The sequence below is a fragment of the Bos grunniens genome, chromosome 3 (assembly GCF_055505025.1).
Source record: "Bos grunniens cultivar Pamir isolate PY7600 chromosome 3, Bosgru_T2T1.0, whole genome shotgun sequence".
Classification (NCBI taxonomy): domain Eukaryota; kingdom Metazoa; phylum Chordata; class Mammalia; order Artiodactyla; family Bovidae; genus Bos; species Bos grunniens.
Window position 1 is genome coordinate 113,673,282 of NC_141167.1, and position 27,280 is coordinate 113,700,561.

At 42.9% G+C, this 27,280-nt stretch overlaps 1 protein-coding gene and 1 non-coding gene across 6 annotated transcripts in view; both read right to left on the minus strand.

Moving 5' to 3' along the window:
• CFAP126 (cilia and flagella associated protein 126) overlaps positions 1-5,831 on the minus strand; it is a 30,473-nt gene extending 24,642 nt beyond the window's left edge. For 2 of the 5 annotated variants that reach the window (XM_086393747.1, XM_086393750.1), the window contains exon 1: positions 5,638-5,831. In XM_086393747.1, coding sequence (XP_086249873.1) covers positions 5,638-5,724 — 87 coding nt within the window. In that variant the 5' untranslated portion in view covers positions 5,725-5,831. Of the gene's footprint in view, positions 1-3,490; positions 3,620-5,630 lie in introns of all 5 variants that reach the window. The other 3 variants (XM_086393751.1, XM_086393749.1, XM_086393748.1) reach the window with 3 other exon arrangements.
• An 8,094-nt stretch (positions 5,832-13,925) lies between these two features.
• TRNAV-CAC (transfer RNA valine (anticodon CAC)) lies at positions 13,926-13,998 on the minus strand. Its single transcript has one exon. It is a non-coding gene; the product is annotated as a tRNA-Val (tRNA).
• Between the last annotated feature and the right edge of the window lie 13,282 nt (positions 13,999-27,280).

The following is a 27,280-nucleotide window of genomic DNA, read 5'->3' on the forward strand; positions in this document are numbered from 1 at the left end:
TGAAAGTGAAAAGTGAAAGTGAAGTTGCTCAGTCGTGTCCGACTCTTCTCGACCCCATGGACTGCAGCCTACCAGCCTCCTCCATCCATGGGATTTTCCAGGAAAAAGTACTGGAGTGGGGTGCCATTGCCTTCTCTTGCTCAAACTACTGCACAATTGCACTCATCTCACACGCTAGTAAAGTAATGCTCAAAATTCTCCAAGCCAGGCTTCAGTGAACTGTCAACTTCCAGATGTTCAAGCTGGTTTTAGAAAAGGCAGAGGAACCAGAGATCAAATTGCCAACATCCACTGGATCATGGAAAAAGCAAGAGAGTTCCAGAAAATCATCTATTTCTGCTTTATTGACTATGCCAAAGCCTTTGACTGTGTGGATCACAATAGACTGTGGGAAAGAGATGGGAATACCAGACCACCTGACCTGCCTCTTGAGAAACCTATATGCAGGTCAGGAAGCAATAGTTAGAACTGGACATGGAACAACAGACTGGTTCCAAATAGGAAAAGGAGTACGTCAAGGCTGCATATTGTCACCCTGTTTATTTAACGTATATTCAGAGTACATCATGAGAAAAGCTGGGCTGGAAGAAGCACAAGCTGGAATCAAGATTGCTGGGAGAAATATCAATAACCTCAGATATGCAGATGATACCACCCTTATGGCAGAAAGTGAAGAGGAACTAAAAAGCCTCTTGATGAAAGTGAAAGAGGAGAGTGAAAAAGTTGGCTTAAAGCTCAACAAAGATCATGGCATCTGGTCCCATCACTTCATGGGAAATAGATGGGGAAACAGTGGAAACAGTGTCAGACTTTATTTTGGGGGGCTCCAAAATCACTGCAGATGGTGATTGCAGCCATGAAATTAAAAGACGCTTACTCCTTGGAAGGAGAGTTATGACCAACCTAGATAGCATATTCAAAAGCAGAGACATTACTTTGCCAACAAAGGTCCATCTAGTCAAGGCTATGGTTTTTCCAGTGGTCATGTATGGATGTGAGAGTTGGACTGTGAAGAAAGCTGAGCACCGAAGAATTGATGCTTTTGAACTGTGGTGTTGGAGAGGACTCTTGAGAGTCCCTTGGACTGCAAGGAGATCCAACCAGTCCATCCTAAAGGAGACCAGTCCTGGGTGTTCATTGGAAGGACTGATACTGAGGCTGAAACTCCAGTACTTTGGCCACCTCATGCGAAGAGTTGACTCATTGGAAAAGACCCTGATGCTGGGAGGGATTGGGGGCAGGAGGAGAAGAGGACGACAGGATGAGATGGTTGGATGGCATCACCGACTCGATGCACATGAGTTTGGGTGAACTCCGGGAGTTGGTGATGGACAGGGAGGCCTGGCGTGCTGTGATTCATGGGGTCACAAAGAGTCAGACACGACTGAGCGACTGAACTGAACTAAACTGAAGGTGAAGAATCAGTTTTCCAACTCGCAAACTGACCTGTTTCTAAAAGTCCAGATCCTAAAATTGATAGCTTACAGTGAACGGTGTCGGACTCCTGATCTCCGGAGAAGATTTACCTTTGGTACCAGGGACCAGGCTTGATCACTCAAGAGCTTTTATGTAGCAGAGTTTTATTAAAGTAGGAAAGGGGACAGAGAACGCTTCTGACACAGACATCAGAAGGGGGACGGAGAGTGCCCTCCTCACTAGTCTAAGCAAGAGAGTCATATACTTTTTTAATTACTTATTAAAATAAATCAAAAGAATGTCTCAAGTTGGTAAAGATCTACTAGACCCACTCCCACAATTTACATTTTAAGATAACAGGATTAGCCAGAAGGTTTTCAGGAAGGAGAAACTGTCCTTAAACAGGATACATTGTTGTTCTATAATCTTTAGTATAGAGTTTAAACTGAGTTGTTTGTTGTGTAATCATCAGTTCTGGGCTTAAAGAAAAAATGTTTTATGTGACTAAGACTAAGGAATGTAGAGAGAAAAAAAAAGTTTGTCCTTTTCTCCTCCTTGAGAGCCCCAGACTCCTCTCTCCTCCTCGGGGACCCTGGACTTCTTATCAACCTGCCTAGGAACTGACTCTCAAAATCTGAAATCTCAAGCCCTCATTTAACTGGTTTGATCTCCAAGGGACTCTCAAGAGTCTTCTCCAGCACCACAGTTCAAAAGCATAAGTTCTTCAGTGTTCAGTCTTCTTTATGGTCCAGCTCTCACTACTACATGACCCCTGGAAAAACCATAGCTTCGAGGAGACAGATCTTTGTTGACAGTGATGTCTCTGCTTTTAAATACACTGTCTGTGTTTGTCATAGCTTTCCTTCCAAGGAGTAAGCGTCTTTTAATTTCATGGCTACAGTCACCATCTGCAGTGATTTTGGAGCCCAAGAAAGTGACTGTTTCCATTTTTTCTCCATCTATTTGCCATGAAGTGATGGGACCAGATGCTATGATCTTAGGTTTTTAAATGTTGAGTTTTAAGCCAGGTTTTCACTCTCCTCTTTCACCTTCATTAAGAGGCTCTTTAGTTCCTCTTGGTTTTCTGCCATTAGGGTATCATCTCCATTTCTGAGGTTATTCTCCTGGCAATCCTGATTCCAGCTTGTGAGAATCCAGCCCGGCATTTCGCATGATGTATTCTGCATATGTTATAAAAAACAGAGTGGCAATATACAGCTTTGACATAATCCTTTCCCAGTTTGGAACCAGTCCATTTTCCATGTCGGGTTTTAATTGTTGCATCTTGACCTGCATACAGCTTTCTCAGGAGGCAGGTCAGGTGGTCTAGTATTCCCATCTCTTTAAGAATTTTCCTTAGTTTGTTGTGAGCCACACATTCAAAGGCTTTAGTGGAGTCAATGAAGCAGAAATAGATGTTTTTCAGGAATTCTCTTGCTCTTTCTATGAGCCAGCGGGTGTTGGCAATTTGATCTCTTGTTCCTCTGCCTTTTCTACATCTAGCTTGTACACGTGTAGTGGCTCACAATTTACTCATTACATTCAGAGAGGGCACAAGGAGAAGTGGGCAACAGAGGATGAGATGGTTGGCTGGTATCACTGATTCAATGGACATGAGTCTGAGCAAACTCCCAGAGATAGTGAAGGACAGGGAAGCCTGTCATGCTGCAGTTCACAGGGTTGAAGAGTCATACATGACTTGGTGACTGAACAACAACAATGCACAGGAAAACATGTAGCCTCTGTTATAATTGACCTAACCTGTTCTTAAACCTGTAGCCTACAAGATGTGGAGAAATGGGGAAACTTTAACTATCCAGTTAAAAATCTCTGCATTTGTTCTTGTTTAAGTAGTAGCAGTGACTGTGTTTCTAAAGATGACAGCAATATCTCTCACCCCATAAACTCTTTTGAAATGTGACCTGGAAAACTACCCTTCAAAGGGTAGAGTCTATTTTCCTGCTCTTTAAATCCAAGTTGGCCCCGTGACCTGTTTTGACCAACAGAATGGAATGGAGGTACTGATACATAACTTTCAGGGGAGAGCTTTAACAGATCTGTAGCTTCTGCTTGCCTTGGTTGAAGCATTCCCTCTTGCTACTCCATGCCATGCATGAAGACCAGTTACTCTGCCAGAGATAAAGGTCACGTGGAGAAAGGCTTACGGCTAAACTGATCATTCTGGCTCCAGCCGAATTCACATCTGAACCATGAGAAATAATAAATTGTTATTTTAAAGCACTAAATTCTAAGGTGATTATGCAGAAATAGATAATTTTTTCAGATGATTCCAGTCCCCAGTCATCAAGTCACCTCTGGCCTCTAAGTCTTCTCAGCTGAAATTCAGAAGCAGAGATAAACTGCTTCTCCCCTCATTCTCTTTCCAAATTCCTGACTCTGGAATAGTTTGTTACACAGCAATAGACAACCAGAACACTCTCTTATCCCCTCCAGGTGGCATCTAGGGGAAGCTGGAGCTACCATGGCCTAGAGGTAGCAGAAAAAGGAGGCAACCTCAGGTCCCTGTGGCTGGCATCTGGGACCTTACTGCTCTCAGATGTGTTGGGGTGGCCTTGTCCCTAGGTACTATGTGCTAAGTTGCAGCTGATTCTGTTGGGTCTTTAGCCAACCTGATAGTAATTGCTCAGGTCCATGGACCCACCCCATTCATTTGCCTTTAGCTGCAAAATCTCTGCCTTGTCCCATTCCCGGACTTCTACGAAAGATATTTGTTCTTGTCCAGGTGTCTTTCCTTGGAAGGAGATGGGAATTGAATCTATTCAGAAACCATTCCTCTCTCCATCCACCCTGCCCCCAACAACTCCCAGTGTGACTGATTCAACCAGATGGCGGGTCAAGTTCTCACTTCCTACTCTTAGGGGTTTTGGGGTTTGTTTTATTTTTAAATCCATTCCTCCGAAATGGGAAGCTCAGATGCCCTTCCAGCACTAGCCCCACCTCAGGGTTTCATTAGAGTATCTGGGAGTGTTCTACAAGGGTTACAGCCAGAGCAGCGGTGTGTAAGGCAGCAAGGAGCACTGCTGACACCCCAACCTCAGTCTCCCCTCTGCCTCAGTCTGTCGTCAGAAGCCAGGCAATCCACCTCTTCCATGGTAGGGCTGGCACTCACATTCCCTTGTTTAACTGGAACCTCACAGTCGCCCCCTCCAAGAACTCCAAGACAAGATGCTCTGATTTAAAAAGGGATTTGTGGACAATCGGTATAAATGACCTGGGTCTGGGTCTAGCTCCATAACTAGAATGGAAACTCAGGCACGTCGCTTTACAACTTATTTCCTCACCTGTAACGTTTTGACATGTGACCTGGAAAACTACCCATATGATTATCTCATAAGATCGTTAAAATGGTTAAACGACCTTCTAAGTTACTGGGATAGCAAAATGACTGCAGCCTGTAAAACAACACCGCAGATGCCTCTGAGAAACTGCTCCGACGAAGCAAGGAGGAATGTCAGTATATACGTGATTTTGGTTAAAGGGGAATATATGCAATTGATTGCATATTTTTTTCCAGGTTTCTGCTAGTCTCATGAAGCTTTCTGCTAATCATGAAAACAGTCATCACCCTGAAGGATTTCAGTGATTTTCTAGATATGAGGAGATTCAAGAACTGGGTTCATGAGACTTTCCTGGTGGTACATTGGATAAGAATCCGCCTGCCAATGAAGGGAACCTGGGCTCAATCCCTTGTCCGGGAGGATTTCATGCCAAAGAGCGACGAAGCCACCACAACTACTGAACCCACACGCCGCAGCTACTGAAGCCGGTGCTCCTCAATGAAGAGTAGCAGTAGCCCTTGCCCTCCACAACTAGAGAAACCCCATGTGCAGCAACAAAGACCTAGCACAGCCAAAAGTAAATAAATAAATTACAAAAAAGAATTGGGTTCGTAAAGGCGGCTCCTGCAAATATCTATTTAAAGAACTGTCCTGCCAGTTTCCTTTCTCCACCCACCCCACCCCACCCAACCCCAGCACAGAGGGACTCATTCCTGCCCTCAACATCAGAGGGTGTTGATGGTCAGCAGCTGCAACAGCACAGGATTTAGTCCTTCTAGAGGTAGATGGCAAGTGCCCATGGCAAATGTCAACCTGCAGTTAACACTGGGATTAGGGTAGAGCTGGAGGAGCTGAGTAAACTGGACCCGGCTGGAACACGCACACGAGTGAGAAGCGTTCGACCCATGGGCTTACCACTCGCCTGGGAGCAAGGACAAGGCCGAGTCATTTCCAGCTCCTGGGGCCTAGCTGGGGACACCAGCAGGAGGCTGCCTGCGCTGTACTCCATGTCCCTCCCACCGATGTGTGGCGTGGCTGGTATCGTGTCATGCTGATCCCGATGCCGGGAAACCGTCGCTCCTTCCCAGCCTTCCAGTCCTGACTCAGGCCTGACTCGCCGGAAGGCCCGACCGCGGCAGGCCTGGGCAGGAGCGGGGCGGGGCCCTCCGCGGGCTGAGTCGAGCGGGCGGGAGTGCGGGCGGGGCCCCGCGCGGGCTGCGGCTACCGGACCTCTCAGGCTTCCGGGAAACCTAGGCCGCTTTTTGCCCAAGTCTCAGGCTTCTGGTCCTGGGTTAGGGTTCTAGGGTTGAACAGTTAAAGCGACGAAAGTGGCTTTTGTGCACGGTCCCTGCCTCGGAGTCGGCCCTCCTCCTCCTCGGCGCGCCTGGCCCAGGGGCCCAGGTTTCGGGTTTGTCCCGGCATCCCGGGGCGTCTTGGTTGGTTCGCGCGCTGCCCAGCTGCTGGTCCTCGGAGCCTTCGGGAAAAAACGAGGAAGGAGGGATTAGGTGGAGCTTGGACGCCCCCAGGAGTACGAAGGCGAAATCACGCTACCAATTAATTTTTGGAGAAATTCTCGTTTTTGTAATTTTGTTAATGTGTCCATATCTTCTTTGTCTGTGTAAAGAAGTTTATAACTTCGCCTTTACATAACTAGACTACTCTCTTCTCATGATACTGTGTGTCTTTTTCTTTTTAGCATGCTTGAATTCGGCTACCCATTCCACAAAATAGCCACTGACATTTTCACTTAAAGTTAGGTCGCATACACTTCTTTCTATTTAGTCTTAATGGGATTTTTAAATTTTAAAAACATTTGATAATTATTGACTAGGTAATGTATCAGTTCAGTTCAGTCGCTCAGTCGTGTCCGACTCTTTGTGACCCCATGAATCGCAGCACGCCAGGCCTCCCTGTCCATCACCAACTCTCGGAGTTCACCCAAACTCATGTGCATCGAGTCGGTGATGGTAATGTATAAAAGTAATAAAAATAAATTCATACCCTAAGAAAGTTGATAACTGAGACCAAAGGGGTGATGGCCTAGAGGAGAGGAATAGGTGAGGGAGGTTAAGTGGTACAAACTTCCAATTACAAAGTAAATGAATTAGGAGTGTAAATATACAGTATGGTGCTTGTGCTTGCTCAGTGTGCAGAATATAGTAAATGACAATGTAGTATCTTAGTATAGTGACAGATGGTAATCACTTTGAAGTGTATAGAAATACTGAATATGTTGTGCATCAGGAACTAACATAGTATTGTATATCAAATATACCTCAAAAACAAGCAAACTAATAGAAAAAAAGATCAGGGACTTCCCTGGTTGGTCAATGGTTAAGACTCCGCCCTTCCAATACAGGGCCCACAGGTTCCATCCCTGATTGGGAAACTAAGATCCCACGTGCCATACCTCCTGGCATAAAAAAAAAAAACTATAAATAACATTTTTCAAAAAGTAACTTAAAGAGAAAGCAAAATACTAGATTTGCAGTCTAGGGAGAGGCAGAATTGGATGAAGATGGTCAAAGGGCACAAACTTCCAGTTATGTTATTAATAAGTACTAGGGACATAATGTGCAATATGATAAATATAATTAATACACATGGACATCACCAGATGGTCAATACTGAAATCAGATTGATTATATTCTTTGCAGTTGAAGATTGAGAAACTCTATACAGTCAGCAAAAACAAGACTGGGAAATGACTATGGCTCAGATCATGAACTCCTTATTGCAAAATTCAGACTTAAATTGAAGAAAGTAGGGAAAACCACTAGGCCATTCAGGTATGACCTAAATCAAATCCCTTAAAATTATACAGTGGAAGTGACAGATAGATTCAAGGGATTAGATCTGATAGACAGAGTGCCTGAAGAACTATGGATGGAGGTTCGTGACATTGTACAGGAAGCGGTAATCAAAACCATCCCCAAGAAAAAGAAATGCAAAAAGGCAAAATGGTTGTCTGAGGAGGCCTTACAAATAGAGAGAAAAGAAGAGAAGCAAAAGGCAAAGGAGAAAAGGAAAGATACACCTATCTGAATGCAGAGTTCCAAAGAATAGCAAGAAGAGATAAGAAGGCCTTCCTCAGTGATCAATGCAAAGAAATAGAGGAAAACAATAGAATGGGAAAGACTAGAGATCTCTTCAAGAAAATTAGAGATACCAAGGGAACATTTCATGCAAAGATGGGCACGATAAAAGACAGAAACAGTATAGACCTAACTGAAGCAGAAGATATTAAAAAGAGGTGGCAAGAGTACACAGAAGAACTATACAAAAAAGATCAACATGACTCAGATAACCACGATGGTGTGATCACTCACCTAGAGCCAGACGTCCTGGAGTGCAGTCAAGCGGGCCTTAGGAAGCATCACTAGGAACAAAGGTAGTGGAGGGGATGGAATTCCAGCTGAGCTATTTAAAATCCTAAAAGATGATGCTTTGAAAGTGCTGTACTCAATATGCCAGCAAATTTGGAAAACTCAGCAGTGGCCACAGGACTGGAAAAGATCAGTTTTCCTTCCAATCCCAAAGAAGGGCAACACCAAAGAATGTTCAAACTACCGCACAATTGCACTCATCTCACATATTAGCAATGTAATGCTCAAAATTCTCCAAGCAAGTCTTCAACAGTACATGAACTGAGAACTTTCAGATGTGAAAGCTGGATTTAGATAAGGCAGAGGAACCAGAGATCAAATTGCCAACATCCCTTGAATCATGGAAAGAACAAGAGAGGTCCAGAAAAACATCTACTTCTGCTTCATTGACTACACTAAAGCCTTTGACTGTGTGGATCACAGCAAACTGTGGAAAATTCTGAAAGAGATGGTAATACCAGACCACCTGACCTGCCTCCTGAGAAACCAATACTCAGGTCAAGAAGCAAGAGTTAGAACCGGATATAGAATAACAGACTGGTTCCAAATTGGGAAAGGAGTATGTCAAGGCTGTATATTGTCACCCTGCTTATTTAACTCATATGCAGAGTACATCATAAGAAATGCTGAGCTGGATGAAGCACAAGCTAGAATCAAGACTTCTGGGAGAAATATCAATAACCTCAGATACACAGATGACACCAGCCTTATGGCAGAAAGCGATGAGGAACTAAACAGCTTCTTGATGAAGGAGAAAGAAGAGAATGAAAAAGCTGGCTTAAAACTCAACATTCAAAAAACTAAGATCATGGCATCAGGTCCTATCACTTCATGGCAAATAGATGGGGAAACAATGGAAACAGTGAGAGACTTTATTTTCTTGGGCTCCAAAATCACTGCAGATGGTGACTGCTGCCATGAAATTAAAAGATGCTTGCTCCTTGGAAGAAAAGTTATGACAAACCTAGACAGTGTATTAAAAGGCAGAGACATTACTTTGCCAACAGAGCTGTCTATTCAAAAGTATGGTTTTTCCAGTAGTCATGTATGAATGTGAGAGTTGGAGCATAAAGAAGGCTGAGCATGGAAGAATTGATGTATTTGAATTTTGCTGTTGAAGAAGACTCTGAGAGTCCCTTGGACTGCAAGGAGATCAACCCAGTCAATCCTAAAGGAAATCAACCCTGAATATTCATTGGAAGGACTGATGCTAAAGCTGAAGCTCCAATACTTTGGCCACCTGATGTGAAGAGCAGACTCATTAGAAAAGATCCTGATGCTGGGAAGGATTGAAGGCAGGAGGAGAAGGATATGACAGAGGACATGATAGTTAGATGACATCACTGACTCAATGGACATGAGTTTGAGTAAGCTCCAGGAGATGGCAAAGGACAGGGTGGGGCATGCTGCAGTCCATTGGGTCACAAAGAGTCGGACACAACTGAGCGACTGAACAATAAGGGATGTAATGTACAATGTGATAAGTATAATTAATACTACTGTATGTTACATATTAAAGTTACTTAAGATAGTAAATTCTAACAGTTCTCATCACAAGGGAAAAAACATAATTTTAACGTTATCTTATTTTGTATCTATATGAGGTAATGGATGTTCATTAAACTAATTATGGTAATCATTTCATGATGTATATAAGTCAAATCATTATGCTGTACACCTTAAACTTATACAGTGCTGTATGTCAACTATTTCTCAATAAAACTGGAAGGGGGGAAATTGTTAAATTAAAGAACAAATGAAGACTGGCTTTGAAAATTTCCTGAGCAGCTTAATTTATCTTATTTTGCAAAACAAGGGAGACTAACTTGACTTGGTCGCTTCTTGCTTATGCCTCTGGAAATCACAGGCACAACTTAAACTCTTTACCACGTCCAATTCCTTCTCATTTAAGAAAATTCTAATTTTGTAACCAATGCTGTAAAGAATAAGCAGTCTCTGCATCCTCACTAATACAAGCAGTTTTATAACAATACAGTTGGCCCTCCTTACCCATGCATCCCACATTCTTGGAGTGAACTAACCAAGAATCAAAAATAGTTGGAAAAAAAAATTCCAGAAAATTCCCAAAAGCAAAACTTGAATTTCCTACAAGCCAGCAACTATTTACATGGAATTTATATTGTATTTACAGCTATTTACATAGCATTTGGGCTTCCCTGGTGGCTCAGTGGTAAAGAATCTGCCTGCAATGTAGGGGTCCGGGTTTCGATCTCTGGGTTGGAAAGATTCCCATGGAGAAGAGAATGGGAACCCACTCCAGAATTCCACGGATAGAGGAGCCTGGAAGGCTACAGTCTATGGAGTTTCGAAGAGTGGGACACGACTGAACCACACACACACACACACACACACAGACACACACACACTCACATACACACACTCACACACATACAATAAAAAGGAAAAAAGAATCTATGATGGCATTGTTTGTCATCCACTGGAGTGGGTCACAATCCAGTATCTATAATGGGGGAAGAAAAGTAAAATGAGTGGGTACCCACTGTGGAATTATTTATATCAGCTAGAAACAAAGACTAAAAGTGCATACAGCAACCTGGGTAGACCCCAGAGTCACATGCTAAGTGACAAACATAGGCAAGATTAGGCAACAGTTACACACGGCACAACTCCACAGCCTACGAGGGTACATACAGATTCATAATACATAACAAACACATTAGAGAGGGGGTGGAAGTGGGGAACAGGATCAAAGAAAGTGATAAATTGACATAAATAGAGCAAGAGAATAGTCTTGCACCCATCCATGTGAATTAAGGGCAATGAATTGAGACTAACACTGTACCCAAGGTCCATCCCCAAGTTATTCAATGTTGTGAATACATACTTTAATTTCATACAAAAATTTTAATAAGAAACAAAAATACGTATTTGTATGAGTATCCAGAACAGATCTCAATAAATGTGTTTTTTCTTCTGAGAAATTTAAAAACAAGTATTAACTGCTGTATTAGGGCATCCTTGACACACAACAAAGCGAACATATTCAAGATGTACAGGTTGGTAAGTGTTGCCAAAATGTATAGATCTGTGAATGCATCTTTACAACAGGGGGCTGACTTGCCCATTAGGTACAGTAAGCATACACCTGCAAAAATGTGTCCACTCTTTAATTCAAAATATTTTAATTTAAAAAATTCATTTAAATTCAAAAGAACATAATAAGATTTTACAAACGTTTTTATCTAATATTAATGTACTATGCTCAGTCGCTCAGGTGTGTCTGACTCTTTGCGACCCCAAGGACTGTAGCCCTCCAGGTTTCTGTGGGCACAGGATTCTCCAGGCAAGAATACTGGAGTGCATTGCCATGTCCTTCTCCAGGGGATCTTCCCCACCCAGGATGGAAGCTTCATGTTCTGTGTCCTACATTACAGGCAGATTCTTTACCCACTTATATCAAAGCAGCTGTATAATATCTTATATCAATAAATTATATATTATATAATCATATACTATAGTCAATTATCTGTGGTATGTGTAAATAAACTATATTAATAGATAAAATTTAAATTAAAAATATCAGACAATCCTAAAGGAAATCACTGGAATATTATTGGAAGGACTGATGCTGAAGCTGAAGCGCTTATACTTTGGCCACCTGATGGGAAGAACTGACTCATTGGAAAAGACCCTGATGCTGGGAAAGATGGAAGGTAGGAGAAGAAGGGGATGACAGAGGATGAGATGGTTGGGATGGCATCACCGACTCGATGGAGATGAGTTTGAGGAAGCTCTGGGAATTGGTGATGGGCAGGGGAGCCAGGTGTGCTGCACTCTGTGGGTTCACAAAGAGTCAGACACGACTGAGTGATTGAACTGAAATATTTCAACATTAATATTTTAATACTTAAACATTATTTTTTATGAGAGGTTCCACGAAGATCAAAGTGTCTAGGGCCAGTGAAAGTCATAATGACAGCCCTGCCACAGTTAAGGTGGGCAAAGGCATTGTTTCCCCTTCCTGATTTTCCCTTTCTAATACTTATTGCCTGCCATTCTCTTTCCTCTTATCAAGCAATCACTGCTCTGCTTTCTGTCATTATAGTTTTCATTTTCTACAATTTTATATAAATGGAATCATACAACACTTTTTGACTGAAATTTTCACCCAGCATAAGAGTAATAATAATAATTTTTCCTGAGTAGCATTCCATTTTCTGGATGTAATCATAATTTATCTTCACCTGTTGAGTGACATTTGTATTGTTTCCAGCTTTGGGCTGTTATAAATAAAGCTACTATGAATATTCATATACAATTCAATGCACACACATTTAATTTTCTCTTGTAAATACCTGGGATTAGAATGGCTGAATCACATCATTGTAGTTGAACTTTCCAAGATATTGTTAACTGTTTTCCTAGGTGGATGTGACATTTTACATTCCCCTCAGCAGTGTATGAGTGTTCCAGTCCCTCCACATTCTGGACATCTGGTATCATATGCACTGTTTTATATGTGCAGTGATTTGTTGTTCTGTTGAGCTGCTAAGCCATGTCTGACTCTTTGTGACCCCATGGACTGCAGCATACCAGGCATTCTTGTCCTTCCCATCCTTTGCTCAGGTTTATGTCCATTGAGTCCGTGATGCTATCCAACCATCTCATCCTCTGCTGGCTTCTTCTCCTCTTGCCTTCGATCTTTCCCAGCACCCGGATCTTTTCCAATGAGTCAGCTCTTCGAATCAGGCAACCAAAGTATTAGAATTTCAGCTTCAGCAACAGTCCTTCCAATGAATATTCAGGACTGATTTCCTTTAGGATTGACTGGGTTGACCTCCTTGCTGTCCAAGGGACTCTCAAGAGTCTTCTCCAGGAGCACAATTCGAAGGCATCAGTTCTTCCGTGCTCAGCCTTCTTTATGGTACAACTCTCATATCCATACATGACTACTAGAAAAACTATAACTTTTACTATACAGACTTTTGTTGGAAAAGTGATGTTCTGCCTTTTTATATGCTGTCTAGCTAGGCTTGTCATAGCTTTCCTTCCAAGGAGCAAACGATGTGTAGTCATATTTCATTGTATTTTAAATTTGCATTTCCCTAATGATTAATGATGTGGAATATATTTAGATATGATTATTTGCTATCCCTCTATCTTTGGAGAAGTGTCTGTGCAAACTGCCCAATGGGGGTGGGAGGAATGTGTGTGAAAATAACTTTTAATTAAAAGAAAATGTATATTGTTTTCCCCTGATTCAGAACCCTGGGCCTTAGGGCTTTAGGATTCCCTGTGGGAAAAGACTCAGAGGAGGGAAGGAGGAAGCATCTCCATGACTGGGAACTTTAGTATTGAATGCATGGGAACAGCTTAAAACGAGAATAGAAATGGGAAGGGTGGGTCTGGTAGTGGTGAGAGAGCAGAGTGACTTGGGACACTGGCTCTGCAACGATGTTCCGTTCATTCCTCTGGACTGCAGGGTAAATGTACCCGCTGTCAGCTTAAAGCGAGATAATGTCAGGCACATAGCTGGGTTTTGATACAGGTTTGCAAATTCTCTGCAGGAGACAGCCCCTTGTGGTCCCAGCTGAAGTGTCCGGAGCCTGAGCAGGGGACACCGCCCCGAGTCAGAACTTGGTCCAGGGGATCCGGATCGGATCTCTGACTTCATTTAAGTGGCCAAAATTGTTTTAGATTTACAGTGTCAGAAAATATAACGAAAAACTCAAAGGGTCGACGTCTGCGAAGGTGCCTGCTGAACTAGTCTCAGGGTTCTGGCAGGAATGAGTCAAGAACCGCTGATCCAGATCAACCAGCCGGGGAAAAAGAAGAACACGTCTGTTTCCGCCCGGTTTCGAACCGGGGACCTTTCGCGTGTGAGGCGAACGTGATAACCACTACACTACGGAAACTTTGTCTCAGAAACTCGTCTTAAGAGACATCAGCTTGTCACTGTGTCCCCGGCTAGGAGGAAAGCATGGGGCGTATCGAGCACAGCCCTGCCTAACCCGAGCGCCTGGAGGTGGCCTGCAAGGCTCTGATGCGCGCCCTGAGTCATGGCCGCAGCACCAGAGGAGCCCCATCTTGCCTTATCTGGAACTTCAGGCGCAAGTGCAGCTCCAGCCAGTGTTGTTGATGTTGAAAGCCGGAGTCTGCGGGCCAAAGCTCCAGGCTTCCTTAAATGCTTGTCGGGCAATTTTCCCGATCCTGGTGGTCCGGGAGGAACGATGGCGGGGAGCCGGCCCGCCCTGGGGCCAGGTCACCCGCCGGCCCTTAGCTCACATCCCCTGCTCCGAGACTGGAGAAAAAATGGTGCAGTAACTATAGGTAGGAAGACACTTGGGTGGCAGATTCGGTCAAGATAAGGAAAACCAGCTCATATGTGAAACAAATATGCACCTTAACGTTTGCCCAGTGCTTACTTGTGAAGGCAATTGTAATGGGAAAACTCAGTTTTCCCCTTCCCATGTCTTTCTTCCCTTTACTCCTCGCACCAGGACTTCACTTGTGGTTACCAGGCGGGAGGATTTCCCCCCCACACCAAGCAAATCTGTGTCTGACAGCAGCTAGGTGTCCTACAATTTAACTCAGTTTTGACACTGACTGCTTGGAGATAGTGTCAGGTCCACAGGTTAAAGGCCCAGTCCTTCCTTACAAGAATGCCCCCACTTCCTTCAGATGCCAGTCTCAAGCCCAAGTTATTACCTGCACTTCTTTTCAAAGTTGAAGTTTAGTCTATTTGCAATACTGTGTTAGTTTCAGGTGTATAGCAAAGTAGTTCTACATGTGATTGTACATTTATAAGTACATATTAATTTTTTCCAATTCTTTTCCATTATAGTTCATTACAAGATATGACATATAGTACTTATGCTATAGGTAAATCCTAGTCATTTATTTTATATACAGTAGTATGCATATGTTAATCTGACACTCCAAATATATCCTTTTCTCTTTGGTAGCCATTAATTTGTTTTCTATATCTGCAAGTTCGTTTCTGTTTTGTAAATAAGTTCATTTGTACTGTTTTTTTAGATTCCACACACAAGTGATATCATATGCTATTTGTCTTTGACTTACTTCGCTTACTATGATCATCTCTAGGTCTATTCATGTTGCTGCAAATGATGTTACTTCATCCTCTCATGGCTGAGTAATGTTCCATAGTATATATACCCCACATCTTAAGTCAATCATCTGTCAGTGGACACGGGTTTTTTCCAAAAGTCCCAAATGTCTTGACTGTTACCAATTATGCTGCTATGAACATAGAGGTGCATGTATCTTTCAAATTAGAGCTTTCATTGTTTCCCAGTATATGCTTAGGAGTGAGATTGCTGAATCATATGGTAACTCTATTATTAGTATTTTAAGGAAACTCCGTACTGTTTCCATAGTGGCTGCGCCAATTTACATTCCCACCAACATTGTAGGAGGGTGGGTTGCTTTTTCTCCACACCTCTAGCATTTATTATTTATAAACTTTTTGATGGTGGCCATTTTGACTTGTGTGGGGTGATATCTCCTATTTTATTTGCGTTTCTCTAATAATTAGTGGTACTGAGCATCTTTTCATGTACCTATTGGCCATCTGTATGTTTTTTTTGGAGAAATATCTATTTAGGTCTTCTGCCCATTTATTGATTGGGTGGGTTGTTTGTTTGTTGTTGTTGTTATTGAGTTGTATGACTTGTTTGTATATTTTGGAAATTAAGCCCTTATTGATTGCATCATTTGCATGTATTTACTCCCAGTCTGTAGGTTCTTCTCATCTTGTTTATGGTTTCCTTTGCTGTGCAAACATTTACAAGTTTGATTAGGTCCCATTTGTTTATTTTTACTTTTATTTCTGTTGCTTTGGGATTCTGACCTAAGAAAATATTGCTTGATTCACGTCAGAGAATGTTTTGCTATGTTCTCTTCTAGGAGTTTTGTGGTGTCGTATCTTCTGACCCGCTGTAGATGATAGATTGGGGGTTCCAGTGATCCCTTCATCAGATTGCATTAATTTGCTAGAGCGGCTCACAGAACTCTTACTTGCATCAACTGCGTCAGTGTATTAAAGAATATGATACAGGATACAGATGGATAACCAGATACAGAAATACATCAAGCAAGATCTGGGAGGCTCTCTACTGCGGAAACTTCTGTCCCTGTAGAGTTAATGTGTATCCTCCTCTTGGTGTTCCAGCTTCCAGTCTGGAAGCTTTCTGGACCCCATGCTTTTGGGATTTATGGAGGCTTCCCTTTCTGATGGATGGAGCTGAAAATTCCAAGTTTTTAATCATGGCTTGGTCTTTCTTGTGACCAGCCACAAATCTAGTTGTCAAGCAGGAGCCCATTCAGCGTCACTTCCTTAGAACAGAAGATGCTTTTATCACTTAGGAAATTAAAAGGGTTTTAGGAATTCTGTGCCAGGAGTCAGGGACAGAGACCAATATATATATTTTCTCTTTTCTCTTTTCTCACAGCCCACCAACCCTGGTCTCTGGCCACTGACCCCTTCCATCAAAATGATACACAAGTTCAAAAGTACAAGTTCACATTACTGGAATCCAAAGTAGTCATTAAAAATCATTCCTGTCCGTCATCATATTGTATGAGACTGTCTCCCGGGGCAAGACCACTCAGGTTTGCAGGCTTTCATTCCATCTTCTCAAGTTCCAAAAGCAGGCATGTTCTCAGCAAACATATGGCTTCACCCTTTCAGGCATCTTACATAATTCAGCTGAGGCAATATCATGTCTTGTTCTGAGCCTCTTTCAAGGTGTTGATGTAATATGGGAATTTTTCCTTATTACATAATTCATTTATTCATTACTTTACTGTTAACTGCTATTATTCCTCCTTCTCTCTGTTTATACCCAAACTCTTTTGCCTTTGGAAGGGCTATTAGACTATGCTGGTCTGTACTGCAGGCAGTAGTACTAGTGTGGCCTGTACCTCCCCCTCAGTCCACTTCTGTTCAGATGAGGTAAGTTTACATAGTACAGAACTAGTGGGCTCTCTTAACCACCAAGCCATATAGCTGCCTTCACTGTTAGCCCCAATTTTGTCGGTGGGTTGAAGCCACATCCTGCCCCAATAGGCTCTTAGTAATTATGACAGATCAGAAATCAGATCAGATCAGAAACACAGTTGTACTTTTTGGATAGGATTATGCCTATTTTCAGCTCTAGCTGTAGCCCTGGTCCTGTGACCACTACATCAGTAAAAGAGACAAAAAAGTCGAGGTGATATGGGGAAGACAGAATGACTAGCATCCTTCCATACCCCAGTTCCCCAGATCCACCAGTAAAACAGAGATACATTGAGCAGGGAGACTCCTTTAGTCCCTCTTATTTTGACTGTAAGCACCCTCTGACTCATTTCAGTTCCATTCAGTTGCTCAGTCATGAACGACTCTTTGCGACCCCATGGACTGCAGCATGCCAGGCTTCCCTGTCTATCACCAACTCCCAGAGCTTGTTCAAATTCATGGCCATGGAGTCGGTGATGCCATCCAGCCATCTCATCCTCTGTCGTCCCCTTCTCCTCCTGCCCCCAATCTCTCCCAGCATCAGGGTCTTTTCCAATGAGTCAGTTCTTCGCATCAGGTGGCCAAAGTATTGGAGTTTCAGGTTATCAGTCCTTCCAATGAATATTCAGGACTGATTTCCTTTAGGATTGACTGGTTGGGGTTCTCAAGAGCCTTCTCCAACACCACAGTTCGAAAGCATCAATTCTTCAGTTCTCAGCTTTCTTTATGGTCCAACTCTCACATCCATACATGACTACTGGAAAAACCATAGCTTTGACTAGATGGGCCTTTGTTGGCAAAGTAATCTCTGCTTTTTAATATGGTGTCTAGGTTGGTCATAGCTTTTCTCCCAAGGAGAAAGCGTCTTTTAATTTCATGGCAGCAGTCACCATCTGCAGTGATTTTGGAGCCCAAGAAAATAAAGTCTCTCACTGTTTCCATTGTTTCCCATCTATTTGCCATGAAGTCATGGGACTGGATGCTATGATCTTAGTTTTTTGAATGTTGACTTTTAAGCCAACTTTTTCACTCTCCTCTTTCACTTTCTTCAAGAGGCTCTTTAGTTCTTCTTTGCTTTCTGCCATAAGGCTGGTGTCATCTGCATATCTGAGGTTGTTGATATTTTTCCTGGCAATCTTGATTCCAGCTTGTGCTTCATCCAGCTCGGCATTTTGCATGATATAAGTTAAATAAGCAGGGTGACAACACATAGCCTTAACATACTCCTTTCCCAATTTTGAACCAGTCTGTTGTTCCATGTTCAGTTCTAACTGTTGCTTCTTGACCTGCATACAGATTTCTCAGGAGGCAGGTAAGGTGGTCTAGTATTTCCATCTCTCGAAGAATTTTCCAGAGTTTGTTGTGATCCACATAGTCGAAGGCTTTAGTATAGTCAATGAAGCAGAAGTTTTTTCTGGAATTCTCTTGATTTTTCTATGGCCCAAGGGATGTTGGCAATTTGATTTCTGGTTCTTCTGCCTTTTCTAAATCCATCTTGAACATCTGAAAGTTCTCAGTTCATGTACTGTTGAAGACTTGCTTGGAGAATTTTGAGCATTACTTAGCTAGCATGTGAGATGAGTACAATTGTGTGGTAGTTTGAACATTCTTTGGTGTTGCCCTTCTTTGGGATTGGAAGGAAAACTGATCTTTCCCAGTCCTGTGGCCACTGCTGAGTTTTCCAAATTTGCTGGCATATTGAGTGCAACACTTTCAAAGCATCATCTTTTAGGATTTTAAATAGCTCAACTGGAATTCCATCCCTCCACTATCTTTGTTCATAGTAATGCTTCCTAAGGCCCATTTGACTTTGCACTCCAGGGTGTCTGGCTCGAGGTGAGTGATCGTGGTTGTCTGGGTTATGAAGATCTTTTTTGTATAGTTCTTCTGTGTATTCTTGCCACCTCTTCTTAATATCTTCTGCTTCTGTTAGGTCCACACTGTTTCTGTCCTTTATTGAGCCCATCTTTGCATGAAATGTTCCCTTGATATCTCTAATTTTCTTGAAGAGATCTCTAGTCTTTCCCATTCTATTGATTCTACTTAGCATGTCTAATTTCAGAGAAGGCAATGGCAACCCACTCCAGTACTCTTGCCTGGAGACTCCCATGGGCGGAGGAGCCTGGTAGGCTGCAGTCCCTGGGGTCGTGAAGAGTCGGACATGACTGAGCGACTTCACTTTTTTTCACTTTTCACTCTCATGCATTGGAGAAGGAAATGGCAACCCACTCCAGTGTTCTTGCCTAGAGAATCCCAGGGATGGTGGAGCCTAGTGGGCTGCCGTCTATGGGGTCGCACAGAGTTGGACACAACTGAAGCAACTTAGCAGCAGCAGAAGCATGTCTAATTAACGTTGCTTGAAGGGTGGATGTACATAGTTCCTGTTTTACAATATTAGAAAGGGAAAATATTCCCCAGGCAGATCCAGTGTCCATCCCCATAATACAATCAGGTAGAAGATACATAACCACTTCACATAAAACCTGTTCAAACATACCAATTCTCCTGCCAACTAGTACTGTAATTCCATAAACATTTACACTCCTAACTGTAGCCTCCACTAGGAGTTCATCAACAGATTTTGAGTTTTCAATACTAGGTAAGGGAAGTGTTCCCCAGCCAGACATAATATCCATTTCCAGGAAACATTCACATAAAGGAGACACAGCTTTACATGAATCTTGTTTGGACAGTCCCACTTTTATACTCTTACTGGTGTGCTCACTGTTCAATCCCTGGTCAGGAAGATCCCCTGGAGGAGGGCATGGCAACCCACTCCAGTGCTCTTGCCTGGAGAATCCCATGGACAGAGATAGGGTCCCATAGATTCAGACACAACTGAAGCAATTTAGCATGCAATCTAACTGAAGATGTCATGGTTTCACCAATAGGTTTTGGTACCAGAGTGCATGAGGAATCCTATATCACCTCTATGTGTGTCTGGGTCATATAACACCATCTGTGATTGTTCAATAGTGAACTGTGGGTCCTGTCTCAATGTAGATGTGCCCTTCCACTCAGCAGCATTCGAAATGAAAGACATAGCCCCTAAATTAGCCATTCTCAGCATCCATTTTAATAAAAGCGCTTCAGGAAGCTGATGCTGCTATGAGACGACCCCTTCACACTATACTCCCTGGTTTCAGTAGTTTGTTGGTTTTCCCCTCCCCCCACATCGACGACCTTCTTGCTAACCGAGGCCTTAGAGGTACTTTGTTGTCCTGACATCATTTTTCCCACTGTGGGCAGCTTTGAGGTTAGTGGCTGAAGTTCAGACCAACCCAAGTCTGAGGTTGGATGAACATCAAGTTCTGACCCAGCACTTTCTTTATTTTACCTATTACAGATAATGATGACCAAGAGATTATATGTTTAGTGTGCTTTTTATTATATGCATTTCCTTCTTATTAAATGAGTCAGCTCTTCAGGAGTCAGATTTATTCCCATCTCTAAATTCCGTTAGTAGAGACTTGAAGTTTAACACCATGGGTGACCAGGTAGCCATCCAGGGGTCAAAGGTTCATCGGACACTACCCTCTTATCCATTCTCTTCCCAAACCACATGTTTCCATGAGCCAGGCTGGTTCTAGCAAGTCCCACTTCACTGGCACCAACTAGAATTTGGAAAAGCCTCAGTTTTTCCCTTCCTATGTTTTTCTTTCCTGTGAGTCTCCTTTATTACTCACACAACACTTCATCCTGTCGCCAAATATGTGGAGGTTTTTCTCCATACTAATTCTCAGTCTGTGACACCAGCTGGATGTCCACAGTTTAACTCACTTTGGACACTACATAGTGTCAGACAGAGAATTGCTTGCTGTGGGGGGCAAAATCTCCACACACTTGGTGACCAGAGTGATGTGCTGTGTAAGAAATAAAAGAGACTCATAGGAAAGGAAACATACAGTGGGGAAAAAACGGGACTTTCCCTACATAGAAGAAGGAGAACTAAAGTTTTCCCTTTTTAGCACTTTCGTGCTCTCTCACATTTAATGAGAGAGAGTGTTCATAACAATGATATGAAGGAAGGGAGGCAGGAGAGAGATGGGTCCCAGGCTAAACAGTTTCTCTGCTGTAGACAGATACTCCAAAATAGCAGGAGTGAGAGAGGAGCTGGGCCTTGCCCAGATAAGAGATAAAAGACCACATATTCCTCATTCTTGAAGTCAGAGAAACTCCCCAACTATACATGTGCAGAAAGGCTCCTTGGAGGTCAAAAAGGGGGGGTCGCCACTCCAGAGTAAGTGATGTGACGCTTATCACCCATTGGCCTCTTCACTGGAATTCATCTTGGCCAAGGGGTGTGCACGCACACAAGGGAGGACCCTGTCATATCCCAAATACGGATGCAGAACCAGGCAAAGCAAAATGACTGGCCAGTAGAAACTTGGAAGAAACGTCGCATAAAACTGGCTCAAACTACCGCAAAGGTGTGACTTTCTCCCTGAGCCCGCCCATGTGTCTACCCACACGTACTGTACTTGTTTTCCTCCCAATAAACACTTCTCTTGTTTCAGTACTTTCTGTCTGTTGTGGGAATTCATTTCTACACAGCCGATGGGCCAGGGCCTTGTCACTGGCCACAGGTCCCTGGCGGTCTAGTGGCTAGGATTCAGTATTCTCACTGACAAGGCCTGACTTCAATCTCTGGCTGGGAACCGAAACTTGCTTCAAGCCACTGCAGGCCGAGGCCACCTGAGATAAGATGTGTTAAAGATGTTTTAAACCGTGTAAGGATGAAGAGACTTAGCTAAGCACATTTTACTTGCTTAAGATGGAAGAGTTAATTAATATCAAAAAAGAGTGCACGAGCCTGATCGTCTCAGGCTGTATCTAGTCTTACCAGGACTATACCTTATAACCTGAGGAAGCAGGCAAGACTGGAGACCTAAAGACTACAGACCCTGCAGTGACAGTATGCCTGGAGGGGTTCAAGAAACATCTGTGGATGGTAGGTCAGTCAGTCAGTCAGTTCAGCTGCTCAGTCGTGTCCGACTCTTTGCGACCCCATGAATTGCAGCACGCCAGGCCTCCCTGTCGGTAGAACCCCAAAATACTTTGTGTAAAATGATTGCTGAGGTCAAATGACCTCATCTTCTCAACAGTGTTAGGGGTGGAATTATCTGAGGAGGTAAGGGGTAGAGACAGTTTGGGGATACCATGTGAGAAAAACATTGGGAAGTTAAGAGAAAGGTGAGAATATTACCAAAAGAGCAGTGGAGACTTACTTGTGGTCGGATGATACACGTTTCTGGGGGACTAGACATGGAACAACAGACTGGTTCCAACTAGGAAACGGAGTACGTCAAGGCTGTATATTGTCACCCTGCTTATTTAACTTATATGCAGAGTACATCATGAGAAACACTGGGCTGGAAGAAGCACAAGCTGGAATCAAGATTGCCGGGAGAAATATCAATAACCTCAGATATGCAGGTGACACCACCCTTACGGCAGAAAGTGAAGAGGAACTAAAAAAGCCTCTTGATGAAAGTGAAAGAGGAGAGTGAAAAAGTTGGCTTAAAGCTCAACATTCAGAAAACGAAGATCATGGCATCTGGTCCCATCACTTCATGGGAAATAGATGGGGAAACAGTGGAAACAATGTCAGACTTTATTTTAGGGGGCTCCAAAATCACTGCAGATGGTGACTGCAGCCATGAAATTAAAAGACGCTTACTCCTTGGAAGGAAAGTTGTGACCAACCTAGATAGCATATTCAAAAGCAGAATTATTACTTTGCCAACAAAGGTCTGTTTAGTCGAGGCTATGGGTTTTCCAGTGGTCATGTACAGATGTGAGAGTTGGACTGTGAAGAAAGCTGAGCACTGAAGAATTGATGCTTTTGAACTGTGGTGTTGGAGAAGACTCTTGAGAGTCCCTTGGACTGCAAGGAGATCCAACCAGTCCATCCTAAAGGAGATCAGTCCTGGGTGTTCATTGGAAGGACTGATACTGAGACTGAAACTCCAATACTTTGGCCACCTCATGCGAAGAGTTGACTCATTGGAAAAGACTCTGATGCTGGGAGGGATTGGGGGCAGGAGAGAAGGGGATGACAGAGGATGAGATGGTTGGATGGCATCACTGACTCGATTCGCATGAGTTTGGGTGAACTCCGGGAGTTGGTGATGGACAGGGAGGCCTGGCGTGCTGCGATTCATGGGGTCACAAAGAGTTGGACACGACTGAGCGACCGAACTGAACTGAACTGAACCGAGAATGGGACCATGTTGGCTGACTACTCCAGAAGCTCTAATCTGAAAAGGGCCTAGAGGAGAAAGTGGGTATGGGATAAATAACCAAAGAATAAGGAGGTTTAAGGAGCTATGAAACGCAGTGTGAGGGCACCAGGGCAGTAGATGTTTGTGGGCTGAGAATGTGCTGAGTGTGAAAAGATATCAGAAATGGCTGATGGCCTGAATTCTCATTGGAGAGTCAGAAGTCTATCAGATGAAGTCAAATTAACAGAAAATGCATAAATTGGCTTGCTGCTGCTAAGTCGCTTCAGTTGTGTCTGACTTTGTACGACCCCATAGACGGAAGCCCACCAGGCTCCCCTGTCCCTGGGATTCTCCAGGCAAGAACACCGGAGTGGGTTGCCATTTCCTTCTCCAATGCATGAAAGTGAAAAGTGAAAGTGAAGTCATTCAGTCCTGTCCGACTCTCAGCGACCCCATGGACTGCAGCCTACTAGGCTCTGCCGTCCATGGGATTTTCCAGGCAAGAGTACTGGAGTGGGGTGCCATTGCCTTCTCTGATAAATTGGCTTACCTATCCTCAAAATGCCACCATCAGCAACTTGGATTATAGGCTCCCTTGTCCACATCTAGCAGGAAAAGTGTTTATTTCTCACAGAACTCATTATTGAAGAGTAATTGTACTATAGATAAAGAGGATGGGATGTGCGTCTTAGTTTGAGCCAATCAGGGCTACTCCTGAGGTTAGAGGTAGGATTAATTCTACTTAGACTTTATGGCTGACAAATTCAAGGTTTTGTGAAGTATGCCAAAGGAGATGGGAATGCTGAGGTGGCAACCCTCAAATGTTCTTACAAAGGATAAGATGGCAAAAAATGACAAAAACTGGGGGGAAGGATGGCATACACTTTTAGCAACTGGAGCAGATGTTAGGAGAGTTTCTACTCTAAAGGCATTTTCCTCTGAGTAGTTCCCACTCTGTGAGGTCAGATGAGACCCTGGACAGCCCAGAACACAAGGACCCTCCCCCCGTATCCCCACAGACCCCTGTCAGTGTGGGCTAGTCTCTGATTCTCCTCCCCTGTCAGGACCGGACTGTGCCAGTGCCTTTCCCTATGATCAGCCTCTGAGGAGGCGGAGCTTTCACACATCTGACCCCAAGGGCCAGTGGGTCTCTGGGAGAGCTGCCTGGAATTCACCCTCATCACACCTTATCTGGCTCAGGAGAATCACTCTTGATCTACTCATCACTGTTTCCCACCCAGATTTTCCCCTAAAGCAACTCCTTACGGGGAGCTATTTCCCTGAGTACACAGCGACCCTGACATATTAATCACATCATTCTGGGTAGAGGTGGTGGCAATCCTCCAACAAGAAGTTGAAGTTCCCTTTCTGGGTTGAATAACAAAATTTTCTTGGCTCTGAAAAGTCATGTCACTCCTCCCGCATTTCACCCCTGCCCCACCCCACCCCACTTCCTTTTAAAACTTGACTCTGTCCCTGACTCTTTGCAATACCATTGCTTAATGTCTTCCATCACACCCTCCTCCTCAGGACTCTAATACTTATGTAATTTAAGGACTTGGCAGCAAGAGACAATGGGCAGAGACTTCTTTGTGGCGTGGACACTGGTGGTGGCGAGGAGGAGGCAAAGGATGTTCTAGAACGAGTTTTCAATAGAGGAGGCACAGTCTCCGGGAAAAAAATTACACATTAAATTTGCAATCTGGAGAGGAAGTAGAGTTCTGAAATGAACTTTAATGGCTTCCAGATTTCATTCTCATAACCCTGATGCTAGACAGTTTCTCAAAGAGGCACAGTTGTTTTGATTAACTGCATAGAAAATGAAGCAGAGTCAATAAACTATTAGACTACGAGAATTCAACAAGTTTGTTGGCTACAAAATGAACACACAAAAATCGGTATCATCTACCACATCAGCAGTAATCACCTAGGAAACCTAAGAGGACATAGAATAAAAGCCTAAAGTACCTACAACAAGCCATAGAACAAATTCACATCATCTTTGTATGGAGAAACATTTAAAATTACTGAAGGACAAGAGGAGAACACAAATGAAGTATTTTGATAGTATAAAAATGACAGTTTTCCCCAAATCCTCCTACAAAATCCATGCAGCATCAATATACCAACAGGGTGGCTTTATAACTTGACAACTGATTTTTAAATTTACATGAGTACATAAATCTGTGGATAATTAAGGGAATTTTGAAAGAGACTGTCAGAATGCCTAACGCAGCTCAAAAGACTGAGTAGAGACTCACTGTACTTGATATGAAAAAATGATAGAAAGCTGCAGCAATAAAACGGTATTATTCTATCATCGGTATAGGATAGAAATAGCAGCATAAATTAATGAGTTGCTTAGTAGATAATCTTGGGTAAAGTGACTTACTGTGTACTGTAAAAAGAAATTTGGGTTGTAACTCACATAGTTACGAATTTCCAATAGAATAAATATTAAAAAGTGAAAGATTGAACTCCAGGCTGAGTCGGAGAACAGGCAGAACAGGGCTTTTGCTACCTTGGGGTGTGAAGGGATTTTTTAAATATAAGATCCTGAAAGCACAAAGCACGGTGAGAAACACAGATGAATCTGAGCCAATGAAAAGGAAAGACTTCGACACGGCACTGCACGGACAGCGTGAACAGCGACAGATAGGGGCGAGATACCGCAGCATCTAAAGCAAACGAGGGACTGATATTTAGATTCTGGAATGTACAAAGACCTTTCTTAAAAAACGGAGATATAATTGACATATGAGGAACTTCCTCAACAATAATCTCCCCCCCACCAAAAAAAAATAAATAAGAAAGCCAACTGGAAACCCAATAGGAAAAAAAGTGGGCAGAGAATGTGATTAGTCAATTCACAGAAGGAGAAAATGAGATGGCTAAAAATTTGAAGAGACGGTGAATCTTACTAGTAATTAGAAAAGTGAAAATAAAACTGAGATATCACTTCACATTTTTGAGTGGGAAACATTAGAAAGTAAGTTTAACTAAAATATAGAGAAATGGGAATACTCACGTCTTGTTGGTAGAAGTTCAAGTAGCTCAGCTTGGTGGGAAGCATCCTGGAAGTCCTTACGTAACTGTGTGTTCTGACTCAGCAGTCTTCCTAGCTATATGCCACAGAGAAACGAACACATAGGTCTGTTAGGAAACTTGTACCAGGATATTCAGGATAGAACTGTGTGTGATAGTCAGAACTGGATGCAGTCCAGATGTCTGTTGCCAAAGTATAGATTAATTTATGCTTGATTTACTTATGCAACATGGATCTTGTCAAGAAAGTGTCAATTATATCTCCGTTTTTTAAGAAAGGTCTTTGTATATTCTAGTCCACTGACTTTCGTAAGAGTTACTTTATTCACTCTGGAGAAAACGGTATATAGAGATAAGCTACTCTGCACTGTTGTTGACTGGTTTCTATAAACTGATATCCACTATTCCTTTGCTCTCCCCGTCTCTGTGTTTTATATCTTTTTAAAATCTCATACTATTGTTTTACTGAGGGTTGAAGAGAGTGAAATTAGATACGCTTATGCAATCTACCATCTTCATGTGTAACCTCTTCTTGCTGCTTGTCTTTAGCCCGTTCAGGCTGCTATTAACAAAATACCACAGACTCAGTTTGTAAACAGCAGAAATGTATCGCTTACCGTTCTGGAGAGTAAATGAAACCATAGAGATGTATATTCTAACATGGATGATTACACTGAAGCCAACTGTCATTATTTTAACATATCTTGGCAAAGATCCTTGGACGCAAGGGAAGAAAATTAAATAATAGATTTTTTAATGCAGAGGAAAACACAAACATTCCTTCAAAAGAGGAATTATCTCATATATGCATCCATATCTACATATATCTGAAAAGATACAGAATATGCTAGTATCTATTGTTTCTGGGGAAAACTACATGGCTGAAAGAAGGTTTTTAGACTTAGA